The 21,049-nt window shown below is 34.4% G+C and overlaps 1 protein-coding gene and 1 long non-coding RNA gene across 4 annotated transcripts in view; one reads left to right on the top strand and one right to left on the bottom strand.

The window, feature by feature from the left end:
* LOC136039931 (uncharacterized) overlaps positions 1–10,358 on the bottom strand; it is a 41,832-nt gene extending 31,474 nt beyond the window's left edge. The window contains exon 1 of the long non-coding RNA XR_010620594.1: positions 10,265–10,358. This is a non-coding gene — a long non-coding RNA (uncharacterized LOC136039931). The remainder of the gene's footprint in view (positions 1–10,264) is intronic.
* Positions 10,359–10,747: 389 nt separating this feature from the next.
* LOC136039928 (nicotinamide riboside kinase 1-like) lies at positions 10,748–18,819 on the top strand. 3 transcript variants are annotated; one of them, XM_065723917.1, is made up of 3 exons: positions 10,748–10,896; positions 15,620–15,768; positions 17,721–18,819. In XM_065723917.1, exon 3 carries the CDS (start codon positions 18,216–18,218, stop codon positions 18,777–18,779), a length of 564 nt encoding a protein of 187 aa, XP_065579989.1. In that variant the 5' UTR covers positions 10,748–10,896; positions 15,620–15,768; positions 17,721–18,215; the 3' UTR covers positions 18,780–18,819. The 3 variants fall into 2 exon arrangements, with proteins under 3 accessions (XP_065579989.1, XP_065579991.1, XP_065579990.1); XM_065723918.1 differs by having other exon boundaries at positions 10,808–10,826.
* The last annotated feature ends 2,230 nt before the right edge of the window (positions 18,820–21,049 follow it).

Raw genomic sequence — 21,049 nt, 5'->3', positions numbered from 1 at the left:
GCTTACCGCATTTGATATTAATAAACAAATAAATAAATTAGAAAATACTATTGTATTAAAAGAATTGAACTTCACATAACGCATTATACAATGCTGTGGTGCATTAAGTAACATTAAAAAATAATATTAAGTAATTTAATTAATTAGAAAATAGAAAATTAAACTATTGATTTAAAAAAATATTTCATTTTTTATTATGGCACTAGAACCAGTCAAGTACCGTACGAACAGATTCGCAAACTTCTTTGTACCATATTTCGTAAGAGCATTTAACAAGTGTTAATTGTAATTTTGTGATTGTAAAAGTAGCGTAATTTACATTTACCCAGTACGAATAACGAATACGAATAATTTTATTGTATAACTGATATACAAAGTAAAGAATTAAAAAAAAATAATAATTTTCTGACAAGGACTTCTGTTAACTTCAGAGGCTTTGTGCTTTTGTTTTCTCTCTCTTAAAAACGGGCATATAGATGAGCCCCAAAGAGTGGGTCCTATTTCAATCTTGTATGCAGACATACCAGAAAAATACATGGACAAAAGATTTACAGATAATAGGAAAATATCCCACAATGAAGTAATATCCGTGCACCACAGCATTGCAAAATGAGTTACGTGAAGCTTTTGGCTGACTGTACTTATCAGAAATTAGCAAGGCCTAGTGGTAAAGTATCAGGGGCACTTACACCTTAAAACTACAACTGCAAAAACAACAACTGCAGTTTTATTAAAGTTTAAGCCCAACATTATGCTTTATTTAATGTTTCAATTTTTTTTTTTTTTTACACATCCACGAAACGTGCCTACAGAAACACCCTCCCAAGCCCTATCAAAAAGAAAAAACAGCCTAAATATTACAGAGAAAAACTTGTTGTTTTTATTAATCCAATATCCGACTATTGAATCTCTGGCTTTTTGACAATAGAACCTTTGATATCAAATTTTATTTTATTTTATTTTAGAATAAACATTTCTGCAGCCAACTTCTTTTTTCGGCTCAGTCGATTAGAGAAACCAAGAAGAATGTAAGAAAAACTCGAAAAATCACATACCCCCCCACACACACACACACACCAACGGAAATTCTGGTCATGTTTCTGGGTAGGTATGTATATATTCTAGAGGTTAATTCTTGACATGGGAGAACGGTACATCAATTTTTCTCAACACAGATGACCCGAATGAAAATCCAAATAAGCAAACAACTCAAAAGCTAATGATTAAGAGAATTTAGCAAATACTAATTCTCTTGAAAAAAGGTACAAATATCTTAGGAGATATGCAATACTAATAGGCTATGGTGGATTTTTGTTCTGAACTTGTATTTATTTTCTTTATTTAAATTTCACCTTTGATTAATATGTTCCTGAAATTTTTTAGCTAATTAATTTTTATATTAACATTAATAAAATACTCTAAACAATACGTTATTTATTATACTTATATTTAATTATTATGTCATTGTAATCATATATATATATATATATATATATATATATATATATATATATATATATATATATATATATATATATATATATATATATATATATATATATATATATATCATGAAAAGAGAAATCACCAATGCAACAGCACAAACACAAAAAAAAGAGAGAGAGAGAAGGAGAAAAGGAACACTGTTTTCCTAAATTAGTGATTAATGTAGACCAGCACTTGAATGAGGCCTTAACCCTACTCATCCATACAATCACATAGGTCAAACAGCATAGCCATACACAATCAACCATAAAGAATAATCCATGGACAGGCAGCCATGTCGTCAATAAGTATAAGTCGTCATTTACCAAACAATAGAAAAAATAATATAGACAAATAATTCAGAGGCAACACCCAACATAAGGGCTCATCAGGAGAATACACTGGCCTATATAGGGTTTCGCCACTTTAAATTCTCTACCCAGCACAGTGTTGTGGCTACCACAGAATATCCATGGCATCCCCGTGTCAGGTATCACCCCCAAAATACATGCCTATGAAAGGAAAAAAACAAGCTTAAACAACACCAAAACAAGCTTATCCTGTTAATATATCCCTTTTTTTTAGCAACAATAGGTAAACTAAATATGATAAATTTTACCAAATCACAAATATTAACACATTGCAAAAAACCTGAATGAACTAAACAATTATAGAGTTCATCTTTATCATGTGGCTAATTTTTAAAAAAATCCGCTCAATTAGAAACACAATTCAAAATAAATGGCGCTGCGATAACATTTCTCGAACCTCCGAAATTAGTTGAAAATTTCTTTAAGTATTTCTAGATAATTCTTTTGATATTTATTTAAAAGTTCGTTATAATGAAAACTAAATTTTTTAAATTGCCAAGTTAATTTATTTGCAGAAAAACCTCTCGATATTAATTTTTGGCTTAAGATTTTACATCTATTTTTAAAATCAATATAATTACTACACATCCTCGCATAACGAAGTAACTGTGAAAAAAACGCTGAATATGTGATATTTGAGTGTATATTACTTTCAGGGAATGGGAAACTAATCACTTCAAAATCAAAATTATCCGTTTTATTATACATTTGAAAACTTAATTTATTATTATCACAAATATTAATATTTAAATCTAAGAAATGATCTTCATGACCAGCGCCATGACTAGGCTCAAGAATAAGCTCTGATGGATATATATTTTTAGAAATATCTATGAAATCCTTACAATTTAAGACCAAAATATCATCTAAATATCTTTTATTATTTGACAAACCATGTTTTAAATTAATTGGATTATTCTTATCCATCATATATTTATATTCTAGTTGACTTAAAAACAAGTCAGCTATAAATGGGCTGGCATTTCCCCCCCCCATGGGAATTCCCACAATTTGCTTGTACAAATCACCCCCAAATCTTATATAAGTATTGTATAAAACAAATCGCTACACTGGAATGAAACTATCCTACCTCCAAATGGGCGTCGATTCAAACTATCCTACGTCCAAAGCCGTTACTTTTCAGGAGAGCTATTTGAAGTTTTTAAGGTTATTTTTCCAGTACTTCAAAAAGAGGTTATAGGGGAACAACCGAACTGTAGAGTTTCTTTTGTATTGGCTATGTATTAGTGAAGATATTTTTGACCTACTTAGGTCAGAACGTCGAAAAAACTGGATATAGGATGGTAGTCATTTTATGTATATCAGAACGAGACAATCCTAAGTCCAAGTTTTGGACATAGAATAGTTACAGATCTTAGAAGCCCTGCTGAAGGAAGGCACAGTCCATCCAATGTCCGTATTATATCAAATATTTCACCATATATTATTTTAATTCATATTCAAAGTATGACAAAATGAAAAATTACTATTTGAAGTATCAAAAGAGAAAAATAAAACAAAATTAATCAGAATCATCCAACTCCGCAGATCCTCCTGAACAGTCGAACGGAAGGTCTCTGAAAAACTGGTGGTAAGCTTCAGGAATCAATTTTTCTTTTTACAAAGATCTTGAATATCGCGGTACACTCTTTCGCGAATTGGAACTGGACCAGAATACAGCTTTTGTAAATCGTACGACCCAGCTGACTTCTTCGCTGAAGCTTTCCCCTTCTTGACCTCCTGATTGTTTCAATCATCTTGATGCCGCCCAGCTGGTCCGAACACTAATCATGTCAAGCAATGTGATATCGACGTTAAAATTATCACTGGTCTCTCTACATAGCTTATCAAGATCATAGAAATCAGAGATTCCCATTTCCTTTACTTTGTAAGGACTCTTCAAACATGCGCTTTTTGCAATCTGGAACCACTGAGAAGGCACATACACTGTTTGGTTCTTAGCAAATCTCTCGATGACAGCATCGACCGAATCGTTTTGATTTTGCTTGTGCCAGGTTTCAAGATACAAGTGAGTAATTACTATCTTAAATTTACTGGCCCAGCGTAAATAAAGGGAAACAAGGTTCTTGTTCTTGTTTTGTCCTCCGCAATTGTCACTTATGAAAACGAATTCTTTTGCTCCTTTCTATACCATACTCACAATAAAGCTGTAAGCACAACTCCCGATTTCTGACGAACCTCTTTTAGCAGTGCCTGCATGCCACATGGAGCAGTTTCCTTCGCGAGTATTGCAGTTATAAATACTGAGATTGTAACAGTGAAGTTTCGACTTATAGTAATAAGAAGAAACTTCTCCACGCGCACACTATAGGACCTTTTGCAAGTCAAAGCACGCTATGATAATCCTTTCAGGGTCCATCTTTCCTCTCTCTTGTTCCTCTGCCATAGAATTTCTACTTTCTTCCGTATTTCTGACGTGCTCACTGTGCTGTATAGTCAACTGTTCTTTCATCTGAGGGCTAGCATTTTCCATCGCAACAAACTTGTCACATTGGTCTTTTTTGGGACGGAAAAAGCTGAGATTGAACTCATCTCTGTATTTGTCGGATCTTGCAGCTTGTCTATTGTTTTCCAGGCACAAGTCTCAATAGAGTCTATAAAGGTGAGCATGACTTTTGATCCCATCTTCCAAATACTAAGATTTAGATTTATCTCTACAGTAATGGCTTGGGGTTTTTTCAAAAGTTTTATATGCTCCCTGCATGATTTAAGTTCTCTCGTATCGGTGAATCTGCGGGATTTCTCTTTTCGACCTCTTTCATCCCTTTTCGCAGCTCCCGTACCATGCACTTTTTTCTTCAACGCAGTTTTCACCATATGTTCAGAAATTCCTAGCGTATTTACGAAAAACAGTCGACAGACTTTCTCAGGTTCCTCATTAATGCACAAGGAATACGCTACTGAAAACACCCTCCTCTCTGCTTTTTCAGTGTCATTGTTATTTCCCTCTGTTCCTTCTTCATGATTATCATTATCGCTCTTACGTATCCTAGAACGTTTTTTTTTCTTGGCTTGAAAAACTTGCTAAAGTATGTAATTTCTTTGTCTATTAATATTACCCAATTCCCAGTAAGACCTGAAAATGTTTATTCGAGTCTCTTCCGGAATTCTTTCATAACACATCACCTTGCACTTACAAGGCCCTTTCATAGTCCTTTCTGGTACAGTCTTTCCTTTGCTACTAATGTTTTTGATACCAGCATTCAACTTCTTCTTTGCTATGTATCTTTTCCAGCTCGAAGGTCTTCTCTTCCTCTTCTTCCCCTGGGCAGTAGGACTTTCTTCTGTTACACTAAGTTCACCAGCAGACGCACTGTCATTTTCCTCTATTCCACTAAGTTTGTTAGCAGAGATATATCCATTCTCTTTTACTCCACTAAGTTCAATAGCAGAGGTATCCCATTCTCTTCTATTCCACTACGTTCATTAGCAGAGGCATTCCCATTCTCTTTTATTCCACTAAGTTCAAAAGCAGATGCAGCACCAGTAATGCCTAGCTCACAAAAGTTCTCGGATTCATCCTGAATGGTAGCTTCACTTGCACCTAAGTCAGAATCGTTATGCACAGAAATATCTGCACTAGAGCCTTGCTCATTAGTTTGAAAGCACACGTCAAGATTCAGAATAGGAGTGTGTGACACATGAGGAGCGTCAGAAATGCACTGCATCATTCCCAGATCCAGACTAGTCTCTACTGTCAAATGCGAATCTGCACGGTTTTCATTCGTTTCAAACGAGCTGCCAGCTTCTGTGGTCATGGCCCATAGCATTCCTCCCAACTCTCCTGAGTAAATTCCTGAGGTTTCTGGGTGACTCAAATAATTAGTGATAGAGTTGCAGTCAGATTTGTTGCCAGTAGTTGTTGTCACAGCCGAACCTGGAAAAAAAATTGTTACAGCAATGTCATACATAAGTACTGTTTTTATAGGGCAGTCAAATCTTATGTTGAAGCTCCGATAACTGCAGCAACAGTGAGTTAAATAAAATAAGCTTTTTATGTTGTTTAAGTTGTTGCCAGATTTAAAGGTTGCCTCGTTAGATATTTAGAGAAAATCTGATGTCACTGAATTACAGGTGTTGACAATACTGTATTTCTTTATGTTTACTATTTATATGCTTCAAATGTTCAGCCTATTCAGTTCAGTTCACTTAATACTACCAAATTCTATAAAATAAACGGGCAGTATCCAGGAAGTCTAGGAGACTTGTATCCAGGAATTCTAGAAAACTTGTAAACTACTAATGGACTTGTAAGCCTATAAATCCTACTCTAAAAATATTTAGACTGAAGTTGTTAGAGCTACAAGCTACAATCTCACTCTCGTTTACAACATCCGAGCAATCATGGTTCATTTGAACCTATTAAAGCCACTGTCCACCAGAAATACAGGTTGTCCGGTACATTTTTGTAGTCACATCGACCATTTCATATTCCCCACTGCAGAGCTAGTGAACAGGCAGAAGGGACGATGTAAAGTCCGACCTAAGAGATTGTGTCTGACCAGTAAAACCTTATCAGTATTAGTGGAAAGGTCAGATAATACTGTAATAGTAGATCAGATATTGTAAAATAGAATCCCTCAGTTACAGTGGGCACAGTGCCAGTGGTGGGGATAGCTCAGGAATGGCAGCTACCAAACATTTAGGTACTCTACTCCAGTCTGCCACAAATCCCTGATTTTTGGATACTCTTTGCAGAACGTTGGATATATCCAGAATTTGGTATAGATACCATATGCCAAACGCTGGCCTATTCCTAACGCTGGATACTTGTTGCCAATAAAGTATTGATGATGTATTGATGAGTACTGAAGCTCAAAAATAAACCAATCAGATTTCACCCATAGTGAGATAGGTCAGGGTTAGAGTGCCAACAGGTATCCAACGTTTGGCATAGTGTATCCGGCGTTAGGCATAGGCTATGCCTATGCTTAGATGATACGGCGTTAGGTGATAGATATATCTAACGTTTGGCATTGGGTATCCAAAATTCAGGGTTTGTGGTTAACTGCTCTACCCAGGAATTAGCTGACGTGACTAAGTGCAATACCTCAATGGTCTACTGTCTAATGTTATAGTAACATTGAAAAGACAAAAAAAGGAACAAGAATAAGAATCAGATAATTTTCTCTTACCTTTCCTGGCTTTCTCTCTAGCTAGTTCCATTAGTATTCTTCCTCTATTCATTTTGCAACTTCACCCTTCCTTCATAATTGCAAATTTTTACTATAAATATTGATGGTGGTGAAGGCAAACGTTGCCATCAAATTATCCCATGTCCAAAAAGACCTATCGATACTTTAGAATGGCAATATCCTAAGTCCAGACAAACTATCCTATGTCCTGCAACTCATCAAAATTTACTGCTTGAAACTAGCCCAAGTCCAAATAAGGACATAGAATAGTTTCACGGTGTGAGAAAAGCAAATTTGCAAAATAGGATAAAAAAGAAAAAGGCTTTCTAGCGGCGTGGGGCCAATTCTGACTGCAAATTTGGATTCAGCACACAATTTAGCACAAGATAGACTAATAATCGATTTTTTCCATTTTTGGACATAGGATAGTTTGATTCGTAGCACATTTGGAGGTAGGATAGTTTCATTCTAGTGTAGCGAAATTCTAATAACTCAAAAATCATATCCAAGCTGTAACATCTCAAGTTAACTGTAGTATTAAAGCAATTTGCCCATATAGCTTTTTTATTATAAATGTCTATTTTTAAGAACCTTTTACTAGATAAGAGGAAAGATTTCTTGATAACAGTTTTTAAATTATCAAACACTACATTAAGTGATAAATTAGTATACATTGTCGCAAAATCGAAAGAATCAATTCTTTTCGCTGAAACCATTGTTAAAGAATCTATCACCTGCAGTGAATTATTAACACTCCAATATGGATTAAAATTCGAAAATTTTTAATTCCAGAACAATAGGTTTTAAGTTTATTTACAATTTCCTTTAAAATTAAAGAGAGGTCAGTAGCAGCAATGCGGGTTGGACATTTAGCTGCTCCAGCAATAAACCGTGGTTTAGGGGGATTCTTATGAAATTTTACAGTCCAATATAGGAAAGGCAACTTTTTATCATTGTCATTTATTTTAATATTAAAATTTTTAAAAAGTATTTCTTCAGTCTTTTCAATTAAATTCTCATCCTCTATATTTACCTTTTCGTAAACATTAGTTGTGCATAACTCCCTTTTTAAGATATCACAATACAGCTTCTGACAAATTATGGCAAAATTATTATTAGCTTTATCCACTGGCACAATTACAAATTCATTCTTTAGATTAGCAATTGCTTGTTTAATCTTCGCATTATAAAATAATGATTTAGTGTTACTATTTTTTAAGTTAGAATATATTTTATTTCTTATTCTACTAATAATTAAATTCTTCCAACTTTGAAAACTCTCTTTATTTTTATTCTCTTTCTTACACCACTTATCAATAAATAAATCAAAATCATTTTCCAAGCCATCAAGAACACTTGATGGTTTCAGATGATGAGAAAGACGGAAATTAGCCCCTTTATTCATTATAATTTGAAGATCATCTTGCTTTATTATTGACAAGTCCCCTGTTATAACATGTTTGTAAGTAGGATTTACAAATGGGCCAAGTTGCTTACAATTACAAACCGGTTTCCAATTTATATCACTATCTAGTCTTTTTAGTATTAAATTATAATTAAAAATAATTTGTCCAATAGTTTTTGAAAATTTATAAGTTAAACTGGACTATCATTATAATTCAAATTACTAGGAAGGGCCTGTTTCACATGCCGCTGATTTAAAATTTCTGGTAAATTAATATCTTCAATCTGCTTACAAGTAAAATTAATAGGTAAATATAATCTGTTATCCTTATTCCTAATCTTATCGAACTTTTTCTTTTTTGAAATAAATTTCATTTTAGTCAGAATGCAAATTGTATCACATATTACTTTAAAATTATAATCAAGAGCTGTATTATTCTTAACAATCCAGAAAAGTTTGATTAAATTCCTCTTGGATAAATTATTTAGACATTTTATTACAGAAATCATACCCCTGGATTCAAGTAGCTGGCATAGATCTATAGAAAGCATATGTACATCTAATTCATTTTTTCTATTATTTTTCCTATGTCCTCTCGATCGTTTTTTACGTTTAGTAGGACAAGTGAAAGAAGGATGGTCCATACAACCATCAATACATTTAACAACAACATGAGACATGTCACCATATTTTGCTACACGATCATTTAGCCCAAAAGGATAAGCTGTACCAAGAGTATGGATCCAGAAATCCTCCTGTTTATGTAGTCTATTATTCTTCTCTTCTTTATTTAAGTTTTCTAATTCTAAATTTTCTAAAATTGTGACAGTTACAATGTCACATTACAATGTTGAACTAGATAGTTATTAGTTTTTTCATTATTAACTGTTGTCTTATGTCCAGAAAATCTTTTATATATATTATTAGTTGTTTCCCCCACATATTGTAGGCAGCATTTATTACATTCTAATAGGTAAATTACATTGGTTGTTCTACAATTAACATTACCACGTAACTTGCATGCAAAATTTTTATTATACAATGTACTCTTAACAGACGTCCGTGGGACAAAATGATCTTGGCAAAGAAAAAAACGAATTTTACACTTACTAACTTTCAAAAAATCGTTCCGAGTTCCGAGGCTAATATTTGTGTTTTGTTGCATAAAAAGTTCCATCTCACCAATAATTAACAATATCAGGTTAAAAACCTGGACCAGGGTAAAGGTCTGTCGGGGAGAAAACTAAAAAAAATTTTCTCCACCTGCACTGGATCCAACCTGGAATAATATCATGAAAAGAGAAATCACCAATGCAACAGCACAAACACAAAAACAAAGAAAAAAAAAAGAAAGAGAGAAGGAGAAAAGGAACACTGTTTTCCTAAATTAGTGATTAATATAGACCAGCACTTGAATGAGGCCTTAACCCTACTCATCCATACAATCACATAGGTCAAACATCATAGCCATACACAATCAACCATAAAGAATAATCCATGGATAGGCAGTCATGTCGTCAATAAGTATAAGTCGTCATTTACCAAACAATAGAAAAAATAATATAGACAAATAATTCAGAGGTAACACCCAACATAAGGGCTCATCAAGAGAATACACTGGCCTATATAGGGTTTCGCCACTTTAAATTCTCTACCCAGCACAGTGTTGTGGCTACCACAGAATATCCATGGCATCCCCGTGTCAGATATCACCCCCAAAATACATGCCTATGAAAGAAAAAAAACCAGCAAATGTAAAACAACCAAGTAAAACCAAAACAAGCTTATCCTATTAATCTATCCCTCCTTTTAGCAACAATAGGTAAACTAAATATTATAAATTTTACCAAATCACAAATATTAACACATTGCAAAAAACCTGAATGAACTAAACAATTATAGAATTCATCTTTGCCATGTGGCTAATTTTTAAGAAAATCCGCTCAATTAGAAACACAATTCAAAATAAATGGCAATAAGCTACCAAAGGAGAACCCTTTGGTAGCTTATTGGAAGATATTTTATTATTAATAATAAAAAGTGTCTGAAGTTGTCAAGAATTGCATGTGCTCTTGTTTTTTCTCTACCCTTTTTGTTTTTCTTTTCATTTTTTATGCTCCTCTTTAGTCCATTTGTGTTGTATGCAGAGGGTAACAATAAATTATTATTATTATAGGAGTATTTATTTGAAATACGTTGCCTTAATGGAATTCCAAAGGGGGAAGATTTATTTCACTACTTGGAACAAGCTCTGGTGTCATGCGGCTTGGGCTGGGATAAATGAAACAGCATCACGCGAAAACGGCCTTTCGCGTGCGAAAGAGATGTTTTTTGCTCCTGGAATGAAAACGCGACTTTAATTTTCTAAACCCAAAGGCAAAAAACTATTTTTGAAGAAGGAATACTTCGGTAATGTCTGATACACTTTTGAGAAAAACACTGAAGAAGTTCTACTCTGATGATTGTACTTCTCGTGCAAGTAAGACTAGATCCTGACAAAATAAGCATAACCCTTCGTAAATTTGCTAAAGAAGTAGGCCTAGGCTAAATCACCTTCTTTTTGAACTAGGTTAATTCAAGAATAATAGAGCTAGGCCCTGAAAATTATTTGCTGACAGTATAAACAAGACCCTTGAAATGGACATAAGCATAGAAATCTAAAAATATTTGTTAAAATTCTAGTTTATTGACTTCCTGCTATCTCAGAAACAGGCTAGGTTAGGAAAATGAAACTTTCAGGGATGTGTCTACAGGATAAAGTATGTCCTTGGAAAGTATTTTGAAGTCCCTACCTCCACACCCTCTAGAGGGTCCTTACCTTTAAAAACATGTGTATTATAAAAGTGAAACATTGCAAAATAGACCTTCTGCTTGAATGGAGTAGCCTACAGCAATAGTACATTACAATATTGTCTCTACAATACAAGTAGCCTACAGACAATAGATAGTCAGCTTGGAGGACAATGCAGCTTGTCACACCCAACCATCTTGCACACTCGATCCAAAGTCAATGTTGTGAGGTGGTGCCAACTGTTTGTTGCTTGACCTTAACACAATGAACAGATCTATTGCCATCTTCAGCTATGGAGTATCACAGTACTAGCTACTATTTCACTCCAAAGTGTGAATTAAGGTAATTAAGGTTATAGGTCTATATGAGGGGGTTTGCTCCTCCTCAATCCATTGTTCTTTGTTACAATTTTTGACTTTTTGCTTTAGTCCTTTAAGAGAAACTGCTGAAACACAAGGGTCTACAAAGATTTTTCACTTGCTTTTGTTGACATACTTGTTGGTAAGTTGACTTCATATTGGTAATAGATTCAACTTTTTCATCTTTTCTGCAAAATAATCTTCAAAATTATTTTTCAACAGTTATAAATGACAGGAATTTTCAGACACTACATCTGTCTTTGGCTGCACTTGGTTTTCAGTAATAAAAGTTTAAAGTGTTTTAAATCAATAATATTTTCTATTATCAATAGAACTTTTGGTAGCATAAGCTTTTTCATGAATGCTCAAATTTTATCATGAACTAGAAAAATGTCCAATCTGTCTATACCTTGCAAATTCAAATGATTTTGTTTAGTTTGAGGAAAATATCCACTAAATAGCCTGAGTGAGCTTGAGAAGGAATTTGGGTGTAAGTCTAGGACCCCCATTGGACATAAGGACACATGTTAAGAAAACAATTCATGCTTCATAATGTGCAGAATAATTATAGTTAACACATTTTGCAGGGAGAGAACCTTTATCATCACCTCTTCCATTGTTTTGCTTTATTTTTTTCTACATTTCTACTGTTTTTGTGTCTATTCTCAAGTCTTGAAAAACATGCTCAAACAAATTCCCAATCATCACCTAATCAATCTAATTTCTCTCTATTTTCCTATTAACTTGTGACATGAGAAATAATTAGATGGCACTTATGGTCAGCACAAATGTGGAAAAAGAAGAAATGCTTATCAAATTCATGCTTATTTTACAGAAATGTTGTTAGAAAAAAAACTAGACAACAATAACCAAGATGAAAATAAAGGTTTTCCCCATGCAAAATGTGTTAACTATGATTATTCTGCATATTATGAAGTAAGAGTTGTTTCCTTAACATATTTCCTTATGTCTAGTGAGGGTCCTAGGCTTATACCTGAATTTTTTGTCCCAGTAGAGGTTTAAATTATTCAGTTTTTCCTTCCAAGCAAATTGGAACTGTATTATACAATTCCTCTAATCATGTCAGTACTTTTCCCTTGGATAACCAGCAAACTTCTGTGTGCAGGAGAAGATATGTATTGTGGCTGCCCATTTTTCACACTGTTTTGAAATAGGTGGGCTTTTAATGGTTTTGTTTTAATATAATTTATAATTTTTTGTAGTTGTATCAAGCACAGGACTGTAGAAACCACTGCTTCTTTATAAAGGCTACAGTATGTCCACAAAGTGCATAGACTTTATTCAAGAACTCTTATAACCTCACTGCTATTTTTCACACTCATAAACCACACACCACCAGTGCATATGCTGAACATAGTTCTTCTACTGTTAAGCTTTTTCTTTTATATAGAAATCAATTGTATTGAAGATTACCTCAGCAGTTCCACAACTTATTGGCTTACACAACAAGAATATTGTGATACCATTTTTAATGAACAAAACAAGCAGTTGAAATAGGCCTTACCTGCCAGTAGACTCATTTACTTGTAGAGTATAATATTAACAAACACAGAAAAAAAGGAATCAACTTTGGGAAACACTGCTCTGTGGTTCTCTGGTACCTGGGATTAATTCCTATTTTGATGAAAGATTACAAACTGAATTAATTGGATGCTTAATCCATTCACAAGTTACACATTAAGGAAAATATGCCTATTGTAGAAATATTGAAAATAATTAATCTAGCAACCAAGTGATCATAGATATTCTGGCCACATATTAAATTGGATATAGTCCATGTCACCTGCACATTGAAAGGACTTATTAGATTTTTAAAGGAAACATATGCTTAAAGAATTCCTGGCAACCATGGTACTGCCTTCCAAAAGTTAAGTTCTCTTTTATCACTATCTTGTACCATCAATATCTGAAGTACTTTCTTAATAAACAGACAGAAGGAGGCAGTTTCTGTTTGGAAGGATTTCCCTTAAACTGGAGGGTTATTTGAGGAGATACCAATGCTTCCCCAGCTTTGTTGGATTTTCATCTATGTCTTAAGGCTATTTTTGATTATTAATGACATAAAAATCCAAGATAATCAATAATAGATTGGTCTTTTCTACAGTCCAGTTCTGAATTTTACTCAGCACAGTATTGACAACAGACATGATAGCAGTATGATTGTTAAACATATGGCCAAATTTTTTCTCAAAAGGATGTTATTGATGCTGTGAAATTGCTTCCTCTCTGAGGTGATGCCACAACAGCAAGGAGCAAATGCTAGGTTAAGTTCCATTTCTGATATTATTGAAAGGCTTATTTGGTCTTGTGCAGAGAATATTGTTGTATGAAATTTTTTTATCAAATTGCCATCCTATGTTCCAGTCATTCCAGCATTAGCATCTGTAGTTCTTACTGCTAATGTAAGAAAGTGACTTTTAAGAGAAAGAGGTTTTAAAAAGTCTTATTATTGTTGGGGATTTTAATTCCCATAGGAAATTATTCATCAGTCCCTTTGTTAGGATGCCTAGAAGAACATTCATTTTGATATTGCTAATGAGGGTCAATTCAAGCTGAAGAACAAAATACTTTTCAACCATGTCAAGTATAAGGTAGCTAGAAATAAAGTGGGAAAATTGTTGAGGAAAATAACTCAAAACTGTGAGGATGCTTTAGCTGTGCTATCCAAATCCAACTCCAAAACTTTTTGGCACCATGCCTTATCCCAAAAGGCAGGACGTCATTCAGAAACAAACCTAACGGTACAGAGCCAAGAAATCCTTGATTTATGACATATTTCTAGTGATCTTAATGCCCATTTTTTGTCTGTCCTAAAGGCCACCATCTGAAAGCATTATCCCTGATTCACCTGAGTACAAGATCAAAAGTCTGATGCCGTTCATTGTAATTGATCAATTGGACCTTCAAAACATGATGAAAAAACTACATCCTGATAAATCACTGGCTTCTGATGGTATTTGTATCAGGCTGTTGAAGAAGGTCAGACATAAGTACCTAATCTTGTTGATCCTTACGAGTATGTATCTGATATAACTGACCAGGAGATTCCTTTGGACTTGGCTCTTCTTGACTTTGCCAAGGCCTTTGGCAAAGTCTGCTGCAAATGCCTTTGTGTGAAGCTAAGCTGTGTGCGTTGCCTCCCCCATCCCTTCAACAAAGGAAACAGCAAGCACTTGAGTCTGTTCAAAGACATGCCACCAAGTTCATAAAAGACAGTCATTATCCAGTGTGTCTTGAGAGACTCAAGTTTCTTACCCTCATGTAAAGAAGGAGAAGGGAGATGGTGACCTACAAACTTCTCAGTTCTGGAGAATTCCCAATCCAATTAAACAACTTGACCAGAACAGGAAGCCACCTGGTGAAGTTATTTCAAAGAAGAGCAAATACAAGGTTAGAAACAACTTCCTCTCAAATCATGTCATGAACATGTGGAATTCCCTTGCAAATGAAACAGTAACAGCCCTACAGTACTGCTGCTTCGAAAATTCAGTTGGTCAGACTGTTCAAAACCGTGATGAACTGCATGGGATGCTCCTGATGTGACTGCTCACCTCAACACTGAACCAGCATATACAATTTTACCTTGATTGTTGGATGTTGTTATCTAAGGTAAATAATTTTATCAATGACTTTTTAAGTAAAGGACTTTCAGACTAATATAAAGTTTACCTGAGTTCCTCACCCTGTGTGATAGCATACCAGAAATAGCTTGTAAATTTATATATTTAAGTACATTTATGAAATAACGTCTGATATTTGTTAGTTATGATGTTTTGACAGCTGTTTTATCTTATTCTTTACTAAAGTAAGTTTTCTTTATTGTTCTCAGATTTACCTGGTATGTGTACATGCTTGTCAGGGGAAATTTGTCATGCAATTGTTTACTGATCTTGCTAAATTATAATAAAACATAATCGATCAAACTCTTGGAAGTTTCGTCTTAAGAGCAGTGGTTTTCTGGATATCAACACTGAACCATCCAGTTGTTGCTCATATGAATTTTTTTTTTCAAACTTAATCATTGTTTCTAGGAGTATCACGGCAAAAGAAGAGAAAAGCTTCATCAGCAGTAGAGACTTACATTGCTGCCTCTGAAAATCTGGTAGACAAAAAGGGAAAAAATTTAGAAGCACTTTTGAAGCTGTCATCCAAGAAGCTAAACAAAACTTATGCTGAAAAGGTCATGCCTGTTCTTTTCTATCAACTTTTACTCTTATATGTGCTTTTCACTTCTTTTACAAACTTGTACTGCTTATGTTTTTTTTTTATCACTTCTTCATATAAACAGCATGCCTTTGGAAATTTTAACTAAAAAAGGAAAGTACTATGAGTTACAATTGAAATGAAAATATGTAAAAGCGGGTAATTTTTTTAATAAGGCTGTGAAAAAAAACTGAATTATACAAGAATAAGAACAAAAATATAAATTTGTTGGCTCTCAGCAAGAAGCCTCTTTCAACTGAAGAAGAAAACTAGCTTAATGAAAACATATGAAAGAACAAAAAAAGATACACTAACACTGTACATAATGCAAAAAGAAAAACTAAAGGAAAGCTAAAACAAATATGGTAATTTACATAACAAGAAAACTCACTTTTAAACAAAATCCAGTATGGTATTTCACATAACCAAAGATTTTGTTTTGCTATCTTTCTTTTTTAGACAGTGTTTGCATGTTTTCCATTAATTTTTCATTTGGTATGTTTAAGCTTGATGTTTGTATTGTATTGTATCAGATTAACGACGCTTCTTGACTACTAAGTTCCCTGCGTCGGCCCTGCAGTGCATTGCTGCAGCATGATTTGATCTCTGGGTCCCATATTACCAAGCTAAGGTCAAACCCACTGCGCCACCCCAGGACAACTTGATGTTTGATGTTATTTAAATTGGTTAATTTAAAAAAAAAGTATCCACAAAATAAGTTTTTCAAGGAAAAGTAAAGAACTCCCATCAAAATGAGTAAAGATAAAATCAAATAACCTACCCTGAGAGGATTTCTTGCATTATAATACCTCTGGAAATTTTCCTTTTGCTTCATTGACTGATCATTTCAAATAAGACACCACCCGCAATACCAGGGGGTTGGTGCTGGAGTGAGTCGTGAATCGTACTAGTAATAAAGGTTTTCTACCAATTGAGTCTAACACCTGGTCATAATCTATAACCGGGTACTAAAGGGGTTTGATGATCCAGATACTTCTCGAGAATATATCAATTATAAGTTTATTTGTCTGGTGTTGAAAATGAGCAAGTCAATGAATTTTAGCATTTCGGGAGTTTGGTCGAATATAATGATGTAATAGCCAGCAAAATCAAGAGAAGAATCGGACAAGCAATATCGGGTTTTAAGAAATCAAGCGTGTGTGGCACAGTAGTAAATGCTCCATGCTCCTGAAGCTTTGCCTCCCGAATGTCAACGCGATGTGTATCCTCTATGCTGGAAACTAAACATCCTACTGGAGAAACCTGTCTTAGCCTTTAAAAACAAGTGCATTGAATGAAGAGTCGAAACATGAAACGTATTAGGGTAATAAAAGGTCGCCAACTTAGTTGTTCGCAGGCAAACCAGTCTGATGGAGAAGGGGCTTATTTTGTCCACGTCATTCAATGGCAGAGGATCATCTCACAAATTCAGTGTAAAAGTGGCGCCCCGACGAGGGCTGCATAAGAAGTCAACTAAGACACATCTTGTGTTAGCAGTATGACGGAGACCTGATAAATGCAGAGCTGTCTCTTCAACCTCAGTGGATGTCACGGCTGCAGCTCAGCTCAAAGATGCCTGATGAGGTCATGGAGACGCCCTGTGTGCCATTCTTGGCTCTGGTGGATCTAAGATCTAAGGTAAGGTGTAGAAATCAGAAAAAATATTCATTAAAAAACCTTAGCTTTTAAAAATAAAAGCCAAGAGGGACACATATTAAAAAAAATAACCTTTATAAAAAGGGATTATGACAACTATAAGACCGAACGAATAACGGATACAACCTATTGATAATATAGCGCACTAATGGTGGCTCAGAATTGGAATCGCTCTGTGAAGAGGAAGTAGAATCAAGGAAAATTTTAGCATAGTCCCATGGCTAGTCTATTTTTGTCTTATCTTTAATTTTTTATTTGTATTTTTTTTTCCAGGTAATAAAGAATTTTCAACCACCTAAAGAGGATAAAAGCGAGTCTCTACCAAAAGAAGAAAAAGTTTTCAGTGACGCAGACTTTGAAATTTTTGAAAGTGAATACTTCGTGCAGAAGATTTGATGGTGTTTGTTTATAGGAGTTCGGGACAAGCGAAAATTAGCCTCATTTGTTGTATTACCCTATTTTTGTGTCTAACTTTTCTAGTTTTGATTCTGCCATTTTTTGAGGATTTTTCATTTGCTAAGTATATTGTAAGGCCTGCCACTGTTGTCAAGCTCTTATTGATGGTCCAAATTGTCTTGCTTACATCCATAATATCGTATATTATATACATAATGAAAGTGTGAATTATTTCTCTCAGTAAGAACTTAAATCCAAGCCCAACTCCATTTGTTTTATTCTTCTTCTTTCTGTTTTCTCTTAATACTCCGACTATTATTCACTAAGTAGTATTTCACTATAAGATAACTTCTTCACTATAAGATAATCAATATGAAACCTGTAGTGGTAGCTCTTGGTGGAGTGACTAATGGTGGAAAATCTACCATTGCGAAATTACTACAGGACTATTTTCCACTTTCGAAAATAATGCGACAGGATGATTATTTTAAGCTGGATAATCAGGATGGAATGGAGTATATAAGTGAACTAGGTCACTACAACTGGGATATTATGTCAGCTATTGATATGAATAAATTCGAAAGTGAATTTAATAAAAACTTGACTGTGCTTAGTGAATTACCATCCAAATCGCTTTTGATTCTCGAAGGGTTTTTGGTCCTCAACTATAAGCCATTAAGACCTCTAATGGATCTGAAGTATTTTTTTGAACTTGAGTATGAGGAGTGCTGGGCTAGAAGGCAGACAAGAAATTATGATCCTCCTGACGTACCTGGCTATTTTGAAAAAGTGGTTTGGCCTATGTATTTAAAACATAGGAAGGAGCTTCTTGATGACTGCCGAGATATACATTTTATCAGTGGCAGTGCTCCTTTAAGTGAAACTTTTCAAAAGATAATTGGTGATCTGGAAGGGTTATCTTTGAAGTCTTTATAGTTAGTTTTTGAAATTTACTTGAATAGATTGTTTTCTATTATTTATTGTGTTCATGTTTGGTTAGAATATTTTTCGGCTTAGTTTACAAACTATGGACCATTTCTAACATTTCAAACCTTCCGTCCTAGAAACAAGCAGCTATAATGAAAAGTTTTGGCTAGAATAAAGAGCAAATTACCGTCCTATTTGATCCATTCTTTTTTCTAGTTTTCTGTTTATTTTACTTGTTACTTTAACCATAAAAATTAATTTTAAACAGTTAGTTGCATCCAAATTTGTTATTTCATGCAACTATTCGCTCCTGTTAACTTTTGCTCCTGTCTGTTGTTTAAGGGATATTGAAAGTGGCACCGACTTACGTTTATAGTATAGCTACTACTGACTCACTGCAGCACCAAGCCGCCTTATCCCAATCTGTTCAAAGCTTCCCTCTTTACCCCTTCCAATGAAATTTCAATTGCTTTTAAATTCTTCCTTGCGGTCTTTTCCCACCCCATTCAGGGTCGACCAGCTTTTCGGTTGACCCTAGATGGACAGCCGAAAAAGGCGAACTTTGGCGGTCTGTCGTCTTTCTTCCGCAAAACAACTCCTAACCATTTCAACCCTTTTGTCATATTTTTCTTACACTTTTTTTGTTTGAAATACAGCCAGTCAAACGGTTATCCAAAACTTTCCTTAAACAATTCCCCTGGAAAACATGTAACAAATCCTCTTCTGTCTTCCAAAGAGCCCATATTTCAGAACTGTACTTGAACATTGTAATCACTGTAGCCTTCAATATTCTGATCTTGGCTCGTATAATTAACTTCCTTTCTCCCAAACATTTTGCAACAGTGAAAAACCCTGGTCCTCGGTTATTCAACTTTTTACATCCTCACTGTATCATCATCTTCGCTAATAATACTACCCATGTAAGTAAAGCTATCCACTGGATTTTCTCGTTACCCAATGCTAATACCTTTTCACTTCATTTATTCCTAGTCTAAGCAACTTAGTCTACTTAATATTAATTTTCAAAATTATTCTTGTACCCCCAACTCTCGAAGAGTCCAAAAATCCGTTCATTCTGCTAACATTTTGATCTAGGAAACCCAAATCATCTGCATAATCTAAGTATAGGAGAGCTCCACCTTCCCATTTGATTCCATGCTTTCCCAAAGTTTTTACCCGGTTCCTTAGGACAAAGCCTGTCAAAATGATCCATATAAATAGGGACAAATTACAAATCTGTTTAACTCTTGATTCAGTACCAAACCAGCTACTAACTTAATTCCCTACCTTAAATGGGTCAATAATATTCTAATATATAGCACTAATCACTTCAATAATTTTATCGGGCGCACCATACAAGAAAAGGACCTTCACTGAAGCTCTTCTGTTGGCTGATGTTGGCTGAATCAAACACCTGTACATTATCTCGGTGAATTAACCACACTGTTCTTCTCAAGCTTTATCATACTATGTAATTTGCTTTTCACAGAAACCAAGCTAATGCTCGTAAAGTACCACACTCACTCTTTTTATCACCCTCCTTTTAAAGGGGATTAATTAAAGTTTTACTAAAAATCGCTTGGTACTTCCCCTGTTTCAAAATTCAAATTCATAATCTTTAGTAATTTATCTTTAATTTCGCAAACACTATATTTCAAAAACTCATTTAAAACACTATCAGTACCTAAGGTCCTATTATTTTTTAATCCTTTTAGTACTGGCTTTGAATCTTTTTCCTAGAATAAATCCTCTTTCGCTTTCAAATTGTCGCAGACTTCTTTCATTCTTCTCTGTATCATTTCCTGTAAATTTACCACAGTTTAACTCATCTTCAAAATTTTTTGCCCACCTGTTTTTAATACTTTTATTATCACTAATTGAGTCCCTATTTCTATCCTTAACTGGGATAAGTCCATACTGACAGCTTCCTCTCAGTTTCTCAACAAGCCAATACAATATTTTACTATTAAGCCCTCTGGCTGCATCTTCCTGATCCTCGGCAATTTTATCGTGGCTTATACTTCACATCTCCTTAATTTATACTTTAAAGCCTTCTCATCCTCCCTTACTTTCCTCTTCTTCTCATGTGATCCATCACTTAAGTACTTTTTATGCAAACCCTTCCTCTTTTCTACCGAGCTTATAGTGTTTTTGCGAGCTTAAAGCTGCGTCTCTTAACTTTCTTTTCTAAGACAGCGTCTGCTACATCACGAACTATTTTCTTAAAATTATTCTATACATCTTTCACATTGTTAAATTTTAGACTATCTAGTTTCATA

This window comes from Artemia franciscana, chromosome 20 (genome assembly GCF_032884065.1).
Source record: "Artemia franciscana chromosome 20, ASM3288406v1, whole genome shotgun sequence".
NCBI lineage: Eukaryota > Metazoa > Arthropoda > Branchiopoda > Anostraca > Artemiidae > Artemia > Artemia franciscana.
Note: the sequence above shows the minus strand (reverse complement) of the source record. Positions and strands in the feature narration are given on the sequence as shown.

Coding starts and splice junctions, on each gene's coding strand:
- LOC136039928 (XM_065723917.1), top strand. CDS start 18,216: ATGAAACCTGTAGTGGTAGCTCTTGGTGGAGTGACTAATGGTGGAAAA.